The 19,754-nt window shown below is 48.2% G+C and overlaps 1 protein-coding gene across 1 annotated transcript; it reads right to left on the bottom strand.

The window, feature by feature from the left end:
* Positions 1 to 1,281: 1,281 nt before the first annotated feature.
* Positions 1,282 to 19,403, bottom strand: LOC135377320 (epsilon-sarcoglycan-like). The gene is made up of 9 exons (XM_064609671.1): positions 19,134 to 19,403; positions 18,957 to 19,049; positions 18,365 to 18,501; positions 15,415 to 15,487; positions 13,251 to 13,449; positions 13,005 to 13,185; positions 4,450 to 4,667; positions 3,150 to 3,257; positions 1,282 to 1,804 (listed from the first exon to the last, which is right to left on the bottom strand). Exons 1-9 carry the CDS (start codon positions 19,183 to 19,185, stop codon positions 1,738 to 1,740), a joined length of 1,128 nt encoding a protein of 375 aa, XP_064465741.1. The 5' UTR covers positions 19,186 to 19,403; the 3' UTR covers positions 1,282 to 1,737.
* Positions 19,404 to 19,754: the final 351 nt, after the last annotated feature.

Genomic DNA, 19,754 nt, shown 5'->3' with positions numbered 1-19,754 from the left:
CTACACTGATGAATGCTTCTTGCTGGAGAAAGAATTCCTCAAAGCCATCCCTTCCCTGACCAGACTCCAACTTTGCTGCCTTGAGTGCAAGGCCCGTCACGGCACAGGCACCGCAGCATGTGACCTGGAGTGCGTGCCTCAAGTTTACTGCCGGCCTTTAGAGGGGGTCTGGAAATATGTAAAAGAGAGAGAGAGAGAGAGATAACCCTCAAGCAGCAAATGCGAAGGTCATTGATGTCCCATGTTGTGTGACTATAGACACTCACTGGAGTCACTATAGTTGTGTTCAACTTAAGAAGGAAAAGAAATCTAGTCCGTCAGCTCTCTCTCAAAATATTACTGCGCCGCGGATATGGCTGGACACAGTGAGGCCACGCTGCCTCCTTGCGCCAGATAATGTAATCCATCATGCTCACTCTGCTTCCGTATTGGCTGTTAAGACTGGCCGCATGACACTACGCTGCGGCAGAAAGTGCGCTACCCCAATGGTGGAGCTGCAGTATTTCTCCTGGCGCGCTATTGCGTTTCCTTATCTCAACCGACGTATGTAGTTGACGGACTAGATTTCTTAAGTTGAAGACGACTATATACGTAGTTGCGACAATGCACCGTGGCATGCAAAACCATTCCCGCTATTGGCGACAGTGTATTCGTTGATCATCACCCAACGCGTGTTTCGACTGCTTTTCTCGTCCACACGCTTCTCAATCTTCGGGAGTGAAATGACGCTTCGTGTGGATACGGGCAGCATGACATTTCTATGACACTGCACATGGGAAAGGGCCATGCGACAGAACAGGAGAGGCCTTTTGGTGGTCAAGTACTGGAACCTATTCACCTCTATATCTGGGCGAAGGCTTTAAGACAAGTCACAGCGATATGGGTACCAGAAACGTCAGCCAGAGATTTATTTAATTTTATTTATTGTTGCGTCGGTGTCCATAAAAAAACAACTTTATGAGATTACCATAGAGATACGCTGAGAATCCGTTACGACAGTGCAAGAGCAATGTCCGAATCTTGGCAATGTCACTGTTGAAAAAAAAAAAAAAAACGTCCGCCCCCTACGTAGTATATACTCTTTTCGTAAGCTTTGACCCCGCGTGTAGGTCGAGAGCGGTTCGATATTTTTCAGTAGGGTTTGGGGGCAAACTCCTACGGATAGCACGGGGTATCCACGATGATTTTTGGGAAGCGAAATGTCGAGCAGGACCATCGCATCATTTGGCGTGGAATGACAAAATGAAAATGCGGTGCCGACAACGTATCAACACAACAACATCGCCGATGTGTCTTTATTCTACAATAACTTTATGACGGGTCATTTACACTAAAGGAGCCCCGCTTGTGACGTACCATAAGTAGCCCCACCAACCACGGCCACAGGGAGGAGCCGGCACTTTGTGAAACGCCATGTAGACTGTCGAATTGCTAGTGGTCGTGACGCTGCTGCCACGACCGAAATAAAAATCCGTCATCAGTCGCTGGTAGCCACAGGCGTTTCAGATCGTCTGCCGCGATTGGCCAACGCGTGTCACATGGTGAGAGAGTGAAAGGTCGCAAACAACACCCCAACTTTTTCCGTGTCGGACATTGTTTAGTGTAGATGGCGTTGCACAAACCCGGTGGAACATGTAAGAAAATTCTTCACTGTAGCACACCGTCGTCCCGCCATTTTGCTTGAGTTGTGTTGTTCCTTTCAGACGAAGCTTTTCGTATCCTGGGAGTGAAACCCGGTTATATTTGTTCCTGGGATGAAGGGTATGGCGGTGGTGGCAGAGCCCTCAATGTTCCTTGCCTTGACCTGCGAAAAATATGGCACCTCTCTAACGAAGACACTTTGACATGGATTGAGTTTGATTTCTACTTTGGAGCAACAGTGTTGCGTTTCATATTTATCAAAATTAGAAATGAACTTTACGTAGCTTGCGCGTCAAGTAGAAATTACGTTCACAATGATTTGCTTTAACCGTGTATTCACACGAGCGACATTTCCTCAGAAGCGAAAGATGCGAAAAGCGTCATAGCTTTCTGCTCTCACGTGAGCGCGAGCGTCGTCACGTACACTGCCAACCGTGGAGAATATCCTGCTGCACAGCCACAAGATATTTCGTAGCAGACGACAGGAAAGCACGCTGACTGTGTCGTCTGCTAAGTGTCGTCTGCTATAGATGCGCAGCAAGCCACTCCCGATATTCGGCACTGTGTGAATGCTCAACATAACACGGGACAGAACTTCGGCTCTGCGAGCACTGTTTTCGCTTTTTCTTCCGCTAGAATATTCTGTGAGGATGTCGCTCGTGTGAATACACGGTAAAGGGACGGTAGCGTCTGTTCCAGTCGATTTCGAAACGATATTGTCATTTTATTCATCGTGGGTCAATGACCACGCTATCGAAAATACCACGAGAAATAGGGAGACAGTTATTATTATACATTACAAGAGCAGACGACGGATTTTGAGAGTATGCCGGAATTCCCTCTCTGAAAAGAGGCGAAAACGTCATTCCCCGCACCACCAATCAGAGCACGGCCTCGAGAAAAGAAACGCCGTGGGCGTCTGGACGGCGCGCCTTTCTCCTCTGTGCGCCGCCCTCTCCCTCTTCCTGTCAGCGAGTGACGTCACGCCGTCGGAGCCTCTAATTCGTTTGTTTAATATCTAGGCGCCTTTCGGACGAAAAAAAAAAAGGTAGAGCCACTAAATAGGGAGCAGAGTAGCGACACTGAGCCACGCCTGCGAGCGAGCGAGCCCGCCATCTTGAGTCAGGCGCGGCTGCGTTGCCTAGCAATGGGACGCCAATCTCCACCTTCTCCGATGGAGAACAACGCGCAGTGGAAGCAGCTCGCAACCCACCAAACCGGTTTCGTGGACGTTTCAACATGGACGGCGCGTTCCTGGAAGGAGAAACCACGTGACACGATCGGCCCAATCGCGGACACCGGACGGTGGCTCCGGCGAGGATAAGCAATGCGATACTCTGTACCCCTATTCAGTGACTCTAGAAGAAAAAAAAGTAGCCAAGTAGGTTGTCGGCCGATGCCGAAACAAAGTGGTATCGGCTTCATCGATGGGTTTCCTGAAGCGACCGTCCCTTTAAACAACACGTCACTTGGTCAGTATTAGGAAGCACACTGCATGCAAGACTCACGCTCGGATCCCATCAGGACTGGCAGCGCGGGAAACCGCCCGTTGTCCCGCCAGCTGACGTAGCATGTTGCTCGCCCGCTCCACGGAGCTCTGCTGCTCGGACACTGCGCTGTTTGAGAGCGACATGCTGAAGCTCAGAGCTCACAACTATTGGCCTATATCAGGGCACCTGCCTCGCACGAACATTTCAAACTGCGTGCAAGACTAAAAAAAAAACACACACACAATCCTGCCCTCCTGAGTGTACGTGCGGACCATAATCAACAGGGCGAATCATGCACATAGCGGCAGGCAAGCTCAAATAGGGGATACAATGATATCCCCCCGTTAAGAATTCATCGTTTAAGATCCCAGATTTCTAAACTGACTTGCTTTCATATGAAGAATGGCGGAATGCTAGTGTTGAATAGTACACAGCACTGACAAACCTCGCAGTATTGCGTGATTTTAACATTGGTAAAAATCATTGCCGTGACCTCCCTCAAATAAACAGCTCTGTCGCTGTCGTTGATTTTTGTTATTGCCATTTTGTAGCATCAATTATTCTTCGTTTGCGCCGGACAGCTGACCCCGCGAGCCGACGTGTTGGCCGACATGCAAGGAATACATAGACTTACAGTACTTACACTTGAAAAAAGCTTAGAAGTGTTATCATAATTAATCGAAATTAATAATAATTATCGTGTTAATCGAAATTCGTCATTCGTCTCTTCGTTCGTTTCTGGGCTGACCCCACACCGGCACACTGCGCTGCACGAAAACAACCAGCGAAATTCGTCTGTTTATTCAAGGAGGAAGTTGTACTCGAATCACACATTGACTACACTCTTAAAAATGAACTTCACCGCATAGCACGCTCCTAGCCAACCATGATCTCGAATGATATCGTTATCTGCCCTGATTTGTTGAAAACAGGGGGCGTACGCCTTTTCTGTGACAATTATGAACAGCATAAGTGTCACAAAAAAGGCGTACGCCTCCCGTTTTCAACAAATCAGGGCAGATAACGATATCATTCGAGATCATGGTTGGCTAGGAGCGTGCTATGCGGTGAAGTTCATTTTTAAGAGTGTAGGACAAGCCATTGGACGAAACCGCTAGACTCATAAACATGAAAGAACCAACATGAAAGGCGGAAAGCACATCGGCGCGCGCGGGGAAGGCACCTGCAGGGGTCGGCGGTAAGCAGAACATCGTCTGCTGCGCGCAGATTTGCGCGCCAGTGTGCGTTTGCCGCGCGTGGCGCTGTCGCGCGCGGAAAACGCTCCATGCGGGCCAGCAAGTGGAGAAATGATTCCTACCCGTGTTGACGGCGGCAGCAGCACACCAGGCATCCGAGAGATCCTAGCAGGGCTAATGTAACAGACGCTGGCGCCACCAGCGATATTAAAAAGTCTGCAAGCAGGTCACGCCGTGGCGCCGTTGTGCCTCCGGGCGCCCAACTGCCGTCGTCCAATCCTACAGGCCCGACGTCCTCCGTGTGTTGACGCATTCCTTCGCCGTCTAGCCGCTCGGGAAGCTGGAAAAGTTTCAACATCTTGCGTTTACATCTGTTACTTGTGTCAGTGTGAGCTCAATTCATCCTAGCAATTCTTACGCGAAACACGAATAAAATGAGATCAATAAAAACCAGAAATGAAACTCGAATCGGAACGCAAGACGTGCCATATACTTCTGACGTCACAAAGGTAGCGACGGCTATTAAAGGGCGAACGCACTGGACGTTTTCTCAGCGTCAAAACGTCGCGCGTACGCCATGGCCTTAAGGGCGAAACGCATTGGACGTTTTCTCAGCGTCAAAACGTCGCGCGTACGCCATGGCCTTAAGGGCGAAACGCATTGGACGTTTTCTCAGCGTCAAAACGTCGCGCGTACGCCATGGCCTTAAGGGCGAAACGCATTGGACGTTTTCTCAGCGTCAAAACGTCGCGCGTACGCCATGGCCTTAAGGGCGAAACGCATTGGACGTTTTCTCAGCGTCAAAGCGTCGCGCGTACGCCATGGCCTTGCACACGCGGCGAAGAAACGCCAGCGAGGCGACCACCCGAAACGCATGGGACGTGTACGGAGCGAGTGACGCGCGCCACTGTTGCTATATTCGTCGACCACAAATATCTGTTAGAACGTGCCGATGCTCTTCTTTCCTGTGATTTCTGCGTTCCTTCATTCCGAATACCATTAAAATGTTCCACGTAAATTTAGTGTGATGGATAATGCCCCAAAAATTTATGCTAGCTGCTCATACGCCACTTTGTCTGCCGCACGACGGCCATGGTTCTGTCTACTTCTCGGAAAACGCGCCCAGTCGCGCGCGATTACCTGTAGTCGACAGATTCCGCCGTTCGCCCTCCGCGCGCGTTGAAAAACTGGTTTTTACGACGTCACGTGCACGCCGAACGCGCGCGCGTCCTGAAAACGTCGGAAAAACGCTCCGTGCGTTTAGCCCTTTAAAGGAGCACAAAAAGCCATCTCAAAGATTTTCTGTTTCCCGGCGCCGTGCAATAAAACAGCCGTTTATTGGATCTGATAAGAATAAGAAAAACGCTGCCGATAAACACTGCCTTCCACGCCGCTCTAAACCAATCAGCGGGCTCCACCGCAATTACGTCAAAGCATTTTACGTCAAGCAATTTTGCACTCCGTAGGCGGAGCCCCACGTGACATATCCTCCGGCCTTCGCCGGAGGATAAGGAGGATCGAAGGAGGATAAGGAGGATCGAAAACGCAAGGAGGGAGAAGACAGCTCTCCCATTTTTGCACAGGGGTGACACGGGTGACACAAAACCCGCCATTCTACACTCAAGCAGGCGCTTTTGGCAAGACTGCCAAAAGGGTCCTGGTCGCACGTCATAGAAAACGTCATTTTGAGGTCATGTGACTTTGTTTGCATGCCGTTTTGCCGCTTACCGACATATTTCCGTCGTCATAAAGCCGAGAGATGAACTTATTTTGCCACAGCGTTTCCTTAGTTTAAGTACATCGCATCGGCTCAGTGGTTCTTAACGCGCGGTCGTCATCACATCTTTGGAAGTCGTCAACAGTACGAGGCATTATGTGCAAAACTGAGCGTTTTCCTGCGAGATTATCGGATAAAAATAACTGCCGTGATCGAAAGACATCTAAAACGTCGCGCAGAAACAACAACCCCATTGTTTACAAAACGGTTTGTCCGCCGATCACGGGCGTCGCCATCTTTAAAGGGACCATGAAAGAATATTTGACAAGCCCACGATCATCTTTAACTTGTTCCCCTGTACTAAAGCATTCACCCTGTGAAATATGACGTTGAAAATGGTTCAAATAGCGAAGATATTCTATACTAGCCACGGCCGTGAACGGCAGCTGCTACGGCCCGCCTCCCGAGGCGAACCGGAAGTGACATCACACACGGAACATGTTGCCGATTCGTGGATGGCCTTTTGCGAGCAAACTGCAAAATTTGCTGCATAACATCCGTGCCATCAACTTCGCTTCTTTCTCGTGTGAGGAACTATGCCTCAAATAAGCGAGCGATCAAACCGAAACAGCAATGTGGAGAGGAGTCTCAAAACACTCTCCCCACCGAAGGCCAACGCGTTACGTCACCCTGCATGGTGCGGGCAAGTCCTATACAACGCCGGTCGTAGCCGCTGCGTTGCATTCCCGAAAAAAAAAAAAACAATGGACGAAGATTGGGGATCAGATCACTCAGACACAGATAGAAAGAAACAACGGACATCTGCTTTCCTGAGAGTCAGGAAACAGCGTAGGAATGGTAAGACTAATGCACGGTGACGTCGGCCGAGTAGCAAGTCATGTGTTGACTGACCTCTCGGAACTCTTAAGAAGAAGAAGAAGAAGAAGAGAAAGACCAGACTTTTTCAAATTTCGAAAATCGTCTTTATGATTCCGCCTTCGTTTTCGAGTGAGATATTTCACAACATTGTTCAGTTCGTGTAAAATGATTGTGGGAATATCGCGAGCTTGAAATCCGTTTGGTTCCGAAGTTGGTCGGTACAAGTCCGTGGTCGATTTTGCTGATTTGTTTGCGGCATAACAACGAACACCATCGACGCTGTATGTCTAGCTGCCACAGACTATCTCGACGCACAGACGCCTTCATCGAAAGAATCATAACACTATGTCTTGCTACTCAGTTCCTTTGAACGCGCGGAAGGAGCCTATACCTCCATAGGTAGCTCTCCTGCTTGATGACAATACATCTTTGAACGCGCGGCCGATAGCAAGGTCGTCGGGGCAGTACCGCTCGCGGTGCTGTTCCGGGAAGATCTTTTCTTAACCTGTGCGTCTCCATTCGGGATACCTGTTAAAACTGAATTACGCATACTGGGATACTATTTCAATAGTCGGGGAATCGCAGTATCATCGTGGATGCGCATTCACCAGTGTAGCATTGAAGGGTCTGATGATTCCACTTACTTGTAAGGCCCGGCTAGCGGCGTCGTGGTTCTTAAGCAAGTACTGGTACCGTGGTACCATATCGCTTCCGCCACGTCAGATCTTTCTTACTGTGACCCGTATTGCTTTTCAGTTCATATGGGGTAATGGGTGTCACGCGCGCGTCTGTACCAGTCGCGTGAGGTTGGTGGCTTGCGAGTGCCACATGTAAAAGTGAAGTGCCTTGCTTTAGGTATAAAGGCCATTTTTGATGCCCTGAGTGAGCCTAACCATCCTGCACACGACCTTTTGCACTACCTTCTTGGCCCGGAGATTCGTTTCTTTTGTTCCTTTCAGCAGAATAGGCCGCGCTCAGAGTTTACAGCTCCCCACTTAAAAGAGTACGTGTCATCAGTCCGTCGCCTCCGCGAGAGCCACGTGGACGCTGATCTTTCTACATGGTCAGTGAGGCGGTTCTATGTGTCCCTGCTGGGCTTACTTCCGGCACCCACGGGTGCATCGGAGCTATCTGTTCCGCGTCAGACCGCGTGGCGCTACGCTACTGCAGGATGGTTGGACTCTCGTCGTGCAAGTTTGCAGTGGAGACTTGCGCACGATGTCCTGCCACTCAGGGATCGTTTGCGTCGTTATGGTCTCACCTCGCCTCGATGTCCTTTCTGTTCTAGCCATGAAACTGCGCAGCACGCTTTTCGTGAGTGTCTCGTTCCCGACGTTTTGTGGCACAGAGTTGAGGAGCTGTATGGGGTTCCACAGATTCGCTGCATGGAGCACCATTCAAACGCTCCTTCAACCCCCCGTTCCAATCCGGGATAGACGACAGTTCATTCTCTTAGCCGTAGAGATAAACTACCAAGTGTGGATTGCGCGCTGCATAGCAGTACACGGCGGTCGCGCTCAGGGGCCGTCACATGTTCTAAGCCTAGTTCGAGCGGGTGTTCGCAGAGTTTTACAGAGGGAGAGAGCAGTCCTTGGTGCTATGGAGTTCGGAAGACGCTGGCTAACTTCGTCTGTGCTATTCGAAGAAACGCATGGAAGGTACGTTGTTCACTACTAAGCACTTCTTGTTATCTCTAAAGTCTGTCTCAAAGTACCCTCCCCGTTCCTGGGTGATATACACCGACTCAAAATCAGCCCTGCAATGTGTAGGAACCATGGGCATCCGCGGCTCGTTGTCCCCGGTGGTTGTTAGTATCCTGACGGCGCTCAAGGTTCTCGGCGAACAGGGACACCGGGTGACCCTACAGTGGGTCCCCGGCCACACCGGCATTCAGGGCAACGAAGAGGCAGATTTGGCGGCTGCTGCGGCCCACCGTATCTCCAGAGCCCTGCCCATTATCCTCTCCAACGGGGATAGGCGCTCCTACTTGTCTGCGTTGGTGTCACCCTTGGCCCGCCAGCAATGGCTGCATGACATCACTCAATGGTCGCTCCTCCATGCAGTGGACCCGTCATTATCATTTAGGATGCCAGGTGGCTTCCCTCGCAGCTTTACGACGCTCCTGCGGCGTCTACGACTCAACGTCGCCTTCACCCCTGTGTTCCGTGTTAAGCTGGGTTACAGTAACACGGCGCTGTGCCTAGCTTGCCGCACCCCAGCTACGATCCCCCATATCATCGAGGACTGTGAGCGGTACACGTGTGAACGCCGGGTACTTCGACGCCAACTTGAACTCCTCGACCATAGACCATTCAGCTTGTCCAAAGTACTTGGCCCATGGAGCTCCCCTGAACATCAGTACCGGGCTCTTCGCTCCCTTTTCGTTTTCATGCAGGCCACTGGACTCCTTGAAGAGCTCTAAACAGAACTCCGACCTGTCGTTGCTTCACTCTCACCATAATTCATCCTCTCATATTAACCACTGTGAAATGGGGTAGTGTCCTGTGGCTACCACGGGGAAACATCACATGTCATCATCACTTCTTCATTTATTGTTGTTGTCACTACTAAGCATTACTTTCCTTCGTGACGTTATCCCGCGTACGCAACTCTCCGCAAGTCTTGGTCTGTTGCATGGCGACGACAAGCACGAACAGCAATCCTTAACGTGACGTGATTTCACAAGCAGGAGTTGGCATTGCACTAGTTCTAGTTTTAGTCCTAGCTTGTTGAGATAGTTAGATGGGAGCCAGTCCTTGTGACTGATCTTCCGCCTCGATGCCAATACACACAGTCCAAATATCCGGAACAGTATACGTTCAGATTTTCCACGAATATTAGAAGCATACCCTAGCAACACATATTTTTTTATCGATGCTGCAGCAATGTTGCGAATGTTGTCCCATGTTGACGTTAAAGGTACTATAAAGCAGTCGAGGTCAAACCTATGCAATCAGCATGACGTGAGAATGCTTGACTCAAACGCTCAGCACAACAAGTAATATGCGCAGGAGTTTACTCTAAGCATTTTTAATTGAAGAGTGATATTAAAGGTACTGTAAAGCAGTAGACAAGCATGATATGCCGGTGATGTGACTAGAGACTTTGTTCCTTCTAAATACCACATGCGGAACCATACGACCGACAACGCGCTATAAATATTTTTAATTTGCCATGAAAAATGCCGCGTAGTGGAGCGGTGCGACGCCTGGTGTCAAACAACCCCCTGTACAGCGGGCAACACTGAAAATTGGTATTACAAACTATTACATCGGAACTTCGTTATTTTAGTAACCATATTATTAGTTTCCCTGTTTACCTATGCATCCTGAAACCCCTGTTAACAGTGTTTTTTGCGAAGTAACCCAGCGCTGGACGCTGGCGATGGAGGCTCTCCCTACTTCTCTGCTGCGCCTGCGCGCTCCTTCTGTTCGCGACATCTTTCGAACGAACAATCTCTTTCTGTGAACCTCTGTGAACAAACAAGTCCCGACGCTGTCTGGCTTCTTGAACGTCTGACACATTTTTTTCAACGGCTCAGCATTTCATTTCATTTCGCTTATTCGTTTATCCTCAGATGTGGATCGTTGTGTGGATTGCAGGGGCGGATTTTATGGTGGATTGTGGTGAATTGTTATGTCGGGCCCAGTGTTATACGCATGCAATGTGGTTGCCGCCGTATGTGGCAGGGGTAGGGATTCATTTCGAATACCTAGTACAGTGTTGCCTGTAATCTTTAATTCTAATTTTCTAATTAATTGCACAGTCGATTGGAATGAAACTTGCGCAGTTTTTGTCTTGGTGCCTTGGACTATCGAATAGCCACACTAAATGACATTTGATCGGTGCTGCTTTACAGTACCTTTAAACGGTAGGGGCAACTTATTTATTTACACATGGTAACAAGGTTACCTGAAGAAGTGCAGTCTCGTGCACGAAAGTCTTGTTACCATGTGTAAATAAATAAGTTGCTCCTACCGTTTAATATCACTCTTTGATCTACTCATCACCGGCAACTTGACATCGCCTTTTTTTCTGCCTTCGTATCTTCTTATTTTTAATTGGTAAAGAAAAACGCATCAAGAATGTCGGGGCGACGCCTGGTGGGAAGAAGTCCTCAATTTGTCAAGCAACTCTGTAAACAAGGAGACCGATAAACATATGGCTTTCCTGTTGGGATTTGCAAATACTACCTTTTGAGAAAAATGTAAGTTGTGTGAAAGAAAAGAAACACAAGCCGAATCTCGCACTTAGTAGCTAAACGTCTATACCTGAGCCCGTTTCAGCCCCGTGGCGCTGCTATCGTACGTCGCTGTGTTCGGCCCAGAGTCGTGCGCATGAGACATTTCCGCCGCCGTACTTGGCGGAGTTGGCGTTTCGTCGGTGTGCTTCGCCACAGTGATGCCAGCAGATTTAAATTTTGATTTTTTCGGGAGCTATAACGTCTATGTGAGAAAATGTTGCGGCATTTTACTCCTGAGGACGTACACAATTCAGGGCACACAAAACCTGAGGTTGCACTTCGACTGCTTTTTAAGCATGTTCAAGCAACGTTGCAGGAACGTTGCAGCCGAACGTTCTTGCAGCATTGCCGAGCAACGCTTAAGGAACATTGTGGCTCCACGTTTCTTGAACGTTGTGTATTCACTTTCCGGCAAACACCGCGTAACATTCTTACCCACGGAGCGAAGGAAAGACGCGTCTCTAGAGATGCGCAATGAACAAAATAAAGAAAAAAATGGCGTTCCTTCACGAATTTTTTGCGGACGATCTATCGAACGGATTTTTGTTCTGAAAACGGCTTTGGTATCTGGTGACCGAAGAGATCAGATGTTCTCACTGGAGCAACTTCGTAGCTTTTATAATTAAAAAGTTAATTATTGAAAGTTAATTAAGACATTGCCTTAGCAGTCTGTTAATGCCCCCCTAGGGAGTGCCCTTCAGCATATGCTATATTGCAATTGATTTCATCTCGGAAAAAGTGATTGATATATTTTTAAGAAATCTGTTCACACTTAGCGTGGACACCCTGTATATCCAGCGGTCACGCACCGCTATTTTTGGCTGATAACCGCGCCCCCGTTGTACTGAGTGCGGTTAAAAGTCGATGTGTGTACGATAGTGAGGGATCATGGGAACGGTTTCCTGCAGAGTACTCGGAATTCGCGAAAATCATTTCATGGTCCCTTTAAGGTCACCCTTGACGTTTGCTGTGACGTGCGACCAGGACCTGTCCAGGATGCATTGCGTTCGCCCGGCACGCTTTCGTCTACGGAGCAATGCATTGGATGTCACCCCTGCGTCACGTGACTTCTCCACCACGTGACCCTCCTCTGGTAACGCCACGCCCGGCGTCGTGGCTAGGAGAAGAGTGCCCTCTCCAGAACATGAACGCCATCGCAATTTGTGGGTTTATGATTACGTCACCCGCTCCTGGCGACATCGAAACTCGTGGAGGATCAGGAGATCTTCAAAAATTGACAGAAATGCACAGCGTTCGCAAACAGGATTAAAATTTCGCGTATAAAATCCTTGTAGGCGCCATCTCTTCATGGACTAAATAAAATAAACGCTGTTTTCCGAGCCCGAAATGGCACTTTCAGGGAATTGCTGCTGTCAACCCTGGTGGAAAAGGTCTGCAACCCCAATTGGTTTATGAAACCATTTCTACACTCTTGAAAATGAACTTCACCGCATAGCACGCCCCTAGTCAGCCATAATATCTAATGCTGCCGTTATCTGCTCTGATTTGTTGAAAACGGGAGGCGTACGCCTTTTCTGTGACGCTTATGCTGTTCATGATTGTCATAAAAAAGGCGTATGCCTCCCGTTTTCAACAAGTCAGGGCAGATAACGGCATCATTAGAGATTATGGTTGGCTCGGAGCTTGCTATGCGGTGAAGTTCATTTCTAAGAATGCAAAGTGGTTCAAAGTGGAAAACGTTTCATAAACCACTTGGGATATCGCAGACCATTTCCACCAGGGAGCCTTCCTGTTTGATGCCTTGTTTCGGTATGAGTATACCAACGTGTACTTTTGTGGCTTGGAAGCACCCAGTAGCTGGAAAATTAATTACTTACCGTAATCAACCGAAAGCCACACCAGTCAGACAAGAAGTGCTTCCGGCGGAAGCGGTACTCTGCGGAGGTACGCTTGTAGTCGCGAGGACAAGGGACGCGGTTGCGCAGCTGATTGGCTTCCAGTTCCAGGGTACGCAACTCCTGCGAGAAGTTTGCCGATCCTCCCACACGTACTACAACACTGCGAGCGTCACATACATTCCTGTGAAACGGAACCTATATACGGGGAGCGAAAAAATCTGTTACCCTTCTTTGTCTCGTGGGTTGACCGGAACTCTTCCTCCAACATCCACAACGGATGCCACCTTAGTGACGTAGACGACGGGACTGTTCTTCCAGAGGTGTTCGCGAAAGATCTCCTCGAGGTTCGGCAGCCACTCCCCTTCAAACAGATCTTCGATGTTCAAATTCAGGAACTTCATTTCCACCTCGAAGAGGGCCTCTGCTGTAGGAACAAGTCACAATTACCTGGAAATTTGGACCACGAGTAGGGTTGCCACCTTTCGTAGTGAAAAATACCGGCTGAGGGAGAGGAGGTGGAATAGAGGGAAAGGAGGAAAGGCTCGTGGAAAGGGAAAAGTGGGTGAGGGTTGGACGAGCACACACATAGAGAGAGAGAGAGAGAGAGAGAAAGAGCGTGCTCGCTCAAGATAACACGAGGAAACATATGTTCCTGTGTGTGGCTGTATCATTGATGCTAGAAATAACAATGATAATGATAATAATAATGAATAACTAAGGAAACGACTGGTGACTGCGGAGCTGGATCTGTGTTCCAGATTTATGCAAGCTGTAGTGGAATGTTGAAGGGAAAATCCCGTAAAAGCCCTTATGAAAGGTCTTGAGCCACAAATACCGGCAAAAGGCGGCCGGTATCACCTTCCTACCGGCAACCGGCAGAGCACCCAAATAACCGGCCGTGCCGGTATAATGCCGGCCTGGTGGCAACCCTAACCACGAGCCTAACTACAGGCAAGAAAATAACAAAGACGGTTAAGAGCATCAACTGTTTACTATATACATAAAAAACAAGACTTTCGTGCAGTAGGCTGCACTTCTTCAGGTTATATTTTTTATATACGTATATATTTTATATATATTTATAGTTTTATTTTTGATTCTGCATCGCCGGAAACTTGTACATTGTTTTTTCTTCACGTTCTACAGCAAGAAACTGAGCCATGGCAAAAGCAGTCGTCGTCAATAGACCTCTACCTGTTTGTACACAAATGACGTCATATAGTGTTCGACAGCGCCACGAATTTGGTAGAGTCGAACTACGTTCGAAGCTACTGGCGAACGAGGTCACGCCCGAAAGCCACGGTCTTGAGGGGATTGCGATGGTCTCTTAAAGGGACGCGACCTTCGGTCCTATAGTTTTCTTTCAATAAACCTCTACCCGAGAAACGTCATCATGACGTTGGTATAGACACACTGAAACCGAAACAGATCGGAAGAGGAGAGCTGGGTTCCACGAATGGGCATTTGTTCGCTGCCTTCTACTGAAAGAACAGTAGGACCGAAGGTCGCGTCCCTTCCAGAGACCATCGTAATCCCCTCAAGACCGTGGCTTTCGGGCGCAACCTTGTTCACCACTAGCTTTGAACGTTGTTCAACTCTACCAAATTCGTTGCGCTGTCGAACACTATGACGTCATTTATTTACAAACAACTAGAGGTCTACAGGAGGCAGCGAACAAATTACCATTCGTGGAACCCAGTTCTCCACTTCCGATCTGTTTCGGTTTCAGTCTGTCTACCAACGTCATGATGACGTTTCTCGGGTAGAGGTTTATACGGCGGCGATTGCGCTAACCAATATTACGCTACCTCTCTGCTTTCCGACGGCTTACCAAAGGACCACACGCACAAGTACAAGGTAGAGGCATATGAAGAGAGTTAGTAGTTGAATTTGGTAAGGAGTGCAGATGGCCAGCGTAGCGTGACTGGATAGCGCGAGAGGTGCGTGGTTGAAATCCTGCCACTGTCTGCCATAGTTCAATTGTGTATGTTCTTATACGCATCTTGAGACTTGTGTTGCGTGTTTCAGCCATAGAGTACCGCTACTTTCCATCATGGAAAAAGCCATCGCTACCACCACTAGGATAAGCCTTGGCTTGTCTTGTCTCACCGTTTGGAGCTCGGATAAACCACGTCGCGGGATAAAAGTGCTTCGCGTTGGCAACATGTCCCTGAGCTTGGAAAAGACGAACGAGGCCTGACAATCACGACAGAAAGTTGGGCTTGTTGATAAACTACAGCCTGACAGCCACAGTAGTGGCATTTGATTACCAGAAGCAGCCGTTGCACGACAAAACGCGATGGAGAAGCTCCATCACATGGGAACATCCAAGACACAGAAAAAATGAACTAGGCACACGCCGGAAAATAATATCTGCAAAAACACTTACTTGGTCGTTTGTCTACCTGAAGACTAATCACTCGTAAAGAAGTTTTATAGTTGTACTTGTTGATGGCAAATACCTAGAGAACGATAAGATACGTATATGAGTCAATTTAGCGGTTACCTCAATATGGAGTACTTCAACATGTCTGTTAGCTCATTGAGCTGTAACTCATCAGTGTGCTTATTATACGTTCCTCCAATATATGCCTGTCCCCGCGATGCCATCACGTCCCATATCACGAGATGTCCCGTTGAAACTTTGTGTGGACGTCCTAGGGATATCTCAACGGGACTCCATCTGGAATGTACCCTGTACAAGTCTCTCGCACTTGGGATATGTTACGGGATGTTACATGAAGCGTTCGTTGCGAGACAGACAGAAACGCGCAACGGTGCCGCGCTGCGCAAGTTTGATTTCGGGACCGACTGAATTTCTCAGACAATAAATAAATAAATAAAATAAAATATAAAATAAAAATAAAACAAGAAAGGCTAAACCACATGGAACGATTTTTGAGAGTGATCGTCGAACACAGCGTCGTCAAGCGCGACAGGGTGGCTAGACTGTAACGAATCATTTTGAGTTCCCATAAATAAAGCAGTTTTGGGGATATAACACAGCAACGAAACTGAACTTCTAACGTGAAAATACCTCATTATTTCCTACAGCTATAGGACACCAAACCAGGAATACCGTGATCGAGGGCATGGCAAACAATATCTCAGCAGGTCCGAATCGTATCTATGTCTTCTCTCGCACGACTTTCCAAGGGCTTCCGCAGGATATGCTGGGACATCGCGTCCCAAACGTATATCCGTAGGACATCCCTCGGACGTCACCGTGCTGCCTGGGAAACTATACAAGGCGCGGCGACAACGCGATGTCGCGCACGCAGCACCCAAACGTGCGTGTCGCCGAGGTTGCACGACGTAGCACGACGTTGATAAAAGCACACCAACTGCTGTACCGACTGTACCGACGGTACAGCACCACCGGTACACCAACCGTACTGACCACGGTACACCAACTGTACCGACGGGAAGTAGAGGTGTGTTCAATACTGACAAAAGGTTTGATTTGGGTTCTTCTGACGCTGACAAAAGACGCATGTGCCTGTATGTGGCGTAATAGGCACCATGATTGCGCAACACATTTCGGTTTCGGTTTCATAATCAAACTCAACACTCGAGTTTCGTTTTTGTTTCACGCGTTCTCTGTATTCTGTCGTCGACTTCGTCGCCGCTTTTTGTTTTTATAATCGTTTTATTTCATTTTTCTTTTTATTTTTTTAATAATAGGTCTATTCTTTTCGAAAGAAAAGTGCTGCACTCGTGCTGCACCAGTTCTCAAATACATGCGGGTTTATGACGAAGAGCAGAGGGCTGCACTCCTTGAACTGGTTCAGGCGGTGCAGGCGAAAAGAATGGCCTTATTTTTGTAGTCTCTACGTCCCAAAGCGGTACACGTGCGTGCACTTGCCCAGAGTCAAAAGAGTCACATGACTCTATCCACTAAACTCCTAAGCGCACTTCCGGTGCTGTTCGTAACTCCAGACTGGAGTCAAAATTTCTGACACCATCTCTCAGAGCGTTTATATTTATTCGCTCGGAGGCGCATCCTCCAGGTGAGGATTTGGAGCGTCAAACAGAGGCTCCTTGTGGGGTTAGACAGGGACACTCCCTTCGGAGTGCAAGAGTTGCTACTTAACGCCGCACGGGATAACCTTGATCACTCCACCTTTCGAAAGAACCGCGTTGGTGGCGTCAGTGCCGGCATGTCCTGATTGGTACTTCGCGCTCTGGTTTACGGTGTCGCGCCGGACGACCGCAACGCAAATCTGGCAGAGGCGGTCGCTTGCGACGTCGCTGACCCGTCGCGCCAACAAGGATAAGTCGCGCTACGCGAAAATCACGCTATAGTTGTCGCTCCACGTGGAGAAACACAGACTTTATCCCGATGGTGAGATAATACTGTAAGACCCTTTATTTTCGCGAGCCCATAATTTTCGCGAATTTCGCGAATCGAGCCCTCGCGAATTTAAGGGGCACGCGAAAATTTCGGGCGCAGGCCGAGGCGTGTCAGCTTCAACAATGGGGACCTTTGGGAATCCGATTTTCGTCTTCCGGTCACAACTCGCGAAATTTAGGGGCCGCGAACAAATCCCGAGTGCCCAATTCGCGAAATTTGCGGGCCGCGAAAAAAAAGAAAAAAAAAGAAAGGGTTTTACAGTAGTCTAAGCAATTCCTCAGTTCAACGTTATTTCGGTATACGCCATCAAATTAGACACCTCACCCTTTTTGACTCAGAGACGAGCATGTCTCTAGAATTTGCGGAAGCTTGCAAGACGAGTAATATATCGCATCTGTATATACTTTCGGTGTTACGAGCTTTTGTAAAGGGCATAAGGGGAATTAGCAAGTTTTCTGGGCTTTGTGGCCTATTATTCCATTTATGTGATGTTTCAAACTCAACATTAAGTTTAAGCGCCCGGTGTAGTGCAGACAAAAAAAGGAAACATTTGTAGTGAAAGTAAGTCACCTCAAGCTTTCGGCTTCATGTTATCTACCTATTGGCACTAGGCAACTGCTCTGCTTGTTCAAGTACATGCCAAAGTGTAAAGCATCATATTGGGTTGCCAGAAATAAGGCAGCCATGGCAATGTATCCCTTTTACTCGACAACGACCAAACTGAACTCATATCAAAATGTTTCCTGCAGTCAGGACACCCAAATCACATTTTACAGCGAGGTGAATACCCTGAGGCCTGAGGGCGTGGCAGGCAATATCCCAGCAGGTCCGAATCACATCCCAGTGCGTCACACGTGACGTCCCAAGGAGGGTTATGGGACGTCTTTTGATAGACACCGGGATGTCTCAGAGACCTTTGCGGGATATGCTCGGACATTCTTTGGAAGTCCGACATCTCTCAAACGTATATATATATATCCGTTACCTCAATATTGAGTTCTCCGGGCTCGCGGTAAGAGCCGTATAAAAGGGCCCGGTCGTTCTTCTGCCTAAGAAACATCCATTTGGGGAGGTCTGGTTTGCCCATAAGTGCTGCTCGGTATTCTGTGTTGCCGTAGTTATCTGCACGGAAAGCAGATAGCATGGTAACAATAGATAATAGCGAGACACTAAGTTATATGCATATAGAATAGTACCAGCAAGAAAAGACAATGAAAGAAGATTGCACAGTAGGAAGCAGCCGGCATGTTATGAGCAGTTATATTATGTTGTAGTTAACGCAAAACGCCTCCATATATCGAGTAGAGTCACTAAACACAGGGTACCCGTTTGGAGCACCCTCTGAAGTGACTTCAATGTCGAGGTGCCTCCTAGGCAAGGATAAGGTCGCAGACTCGTTTATTTACAATTTCATAAGCATTGCTTTATAGCTTTTACAGCCCTAGCTTCGCTTGTCACTGAGCAGTACAGTCTTCAAAATGTTAAATTGAGCATAATCTTTTTCGAATAACACTCAGTTGATTCCCTTTTGCTGGCTTTAACACCATTCTAATAAATGCTCCCACACATGAACTCACCTATAGAAGTGTCAAACATCCCCTTTTCAACATGAAAATGGAAGACTTGCGTGGTTAGCAAAGGCTGATTACGAACATTCTGCAGTTTTAGACCTAAAAAGAAAACATTAACAACAGTACACAAAAATAATGCACCCTTAACTGAACCACGATCACGGGGGCGTCCCAGGTACACACCTAGCACTGTACACGCGCAGAAAATGGCTAACGGCACAACTCGCAGCACCATGTTGGGATTCCCTAACTGTGCGGTGCAATCGTTAGCAAACTGCGATCAAACGGAACGGGACAAATGTAAGAAAGCTACGAAGGCTTCAAATCGATCTTCCTCCTTGAAGAGCTTGCCGTTACACAGGGCGGATTCCCCCTCTTGACCGCACCAAAAACGAAGATGGGGATGCGAGGAGCACGCGCTGTTTCTCTTGCCGTGTCTCCTCCGGTGCAGACGACGCAGGCGCAGCACCATTTGGTGCTCGCTGAATTTCGGTTTCGCTTTCAATCATGCATAAAACTTGTGGTGGAAGGTAAATTCTGCGATGTGTTGCGTTCGATAGGTCACCCGGAAGTTAGCAGCGTGGGGCGGTTCCGAGCGCGAGACAAACCCCTTTCAATAACAAAGCCTTTCCTTTATTTCTTTATTTTTTTCAGCAGTAAAAAAAAGGGGGGGGGGGAAGCAGAGGTGAGGTTGCATCCTGTTTTTCGGACAATTCTTGAGATATACATCAAGTAAATAGTGAGACAGTAGAGTACATATCTCGATGGTTCACCCTGAGTGGTTACAAGATTACTAGTTCTCAA

The sequence above is a fragment of the Ornithodoros turicata genome, chromosome 1 (assembly GCF_037126465.1).
Source record: "Ornithodoros turicata isolate Travis chromosome 1, ASM3712646v1, whole genome shotgun sequence".
In the NCBI taxonomy this organism is placed as follows: domain Eukaryota; kingdom Metazoa; phylum Arthropoda; class Arachnida; order Ixodida; family Argasidae; genus Ornithodoros; species Ornithodoros turicata.
Note: the sequence above shows the minus strand (reverse complement) of the source record. Positions and strands in the feature narration are given on the sequence as shown.

Bases quoted from the DNA above. Each gene is read 5' to 3' on its own strand.
- LOC135377320 (XM_064609671.1), bottom strand. From the start codon at position 19,185: ATGGTGCTGCGAGTTGTGCCGTTAGCCATTTTCTGCGCGTGTACAGTG. The intron at 4,668-13,004 runs GTAAGTAATTAA...AAACTTTTCCAG, and splicing joins GTGGCTTTCGGTTGATTACG to CTTCCCGAGCGGCTAGACGG. The intron at 1,805-3,149 runs GTGAGTCTTGCA...TATTTTTCGCAG, and splicing joins AGTCCTGATGGGATCCGAGC to GTCAAGGCAAGGAACATTGA.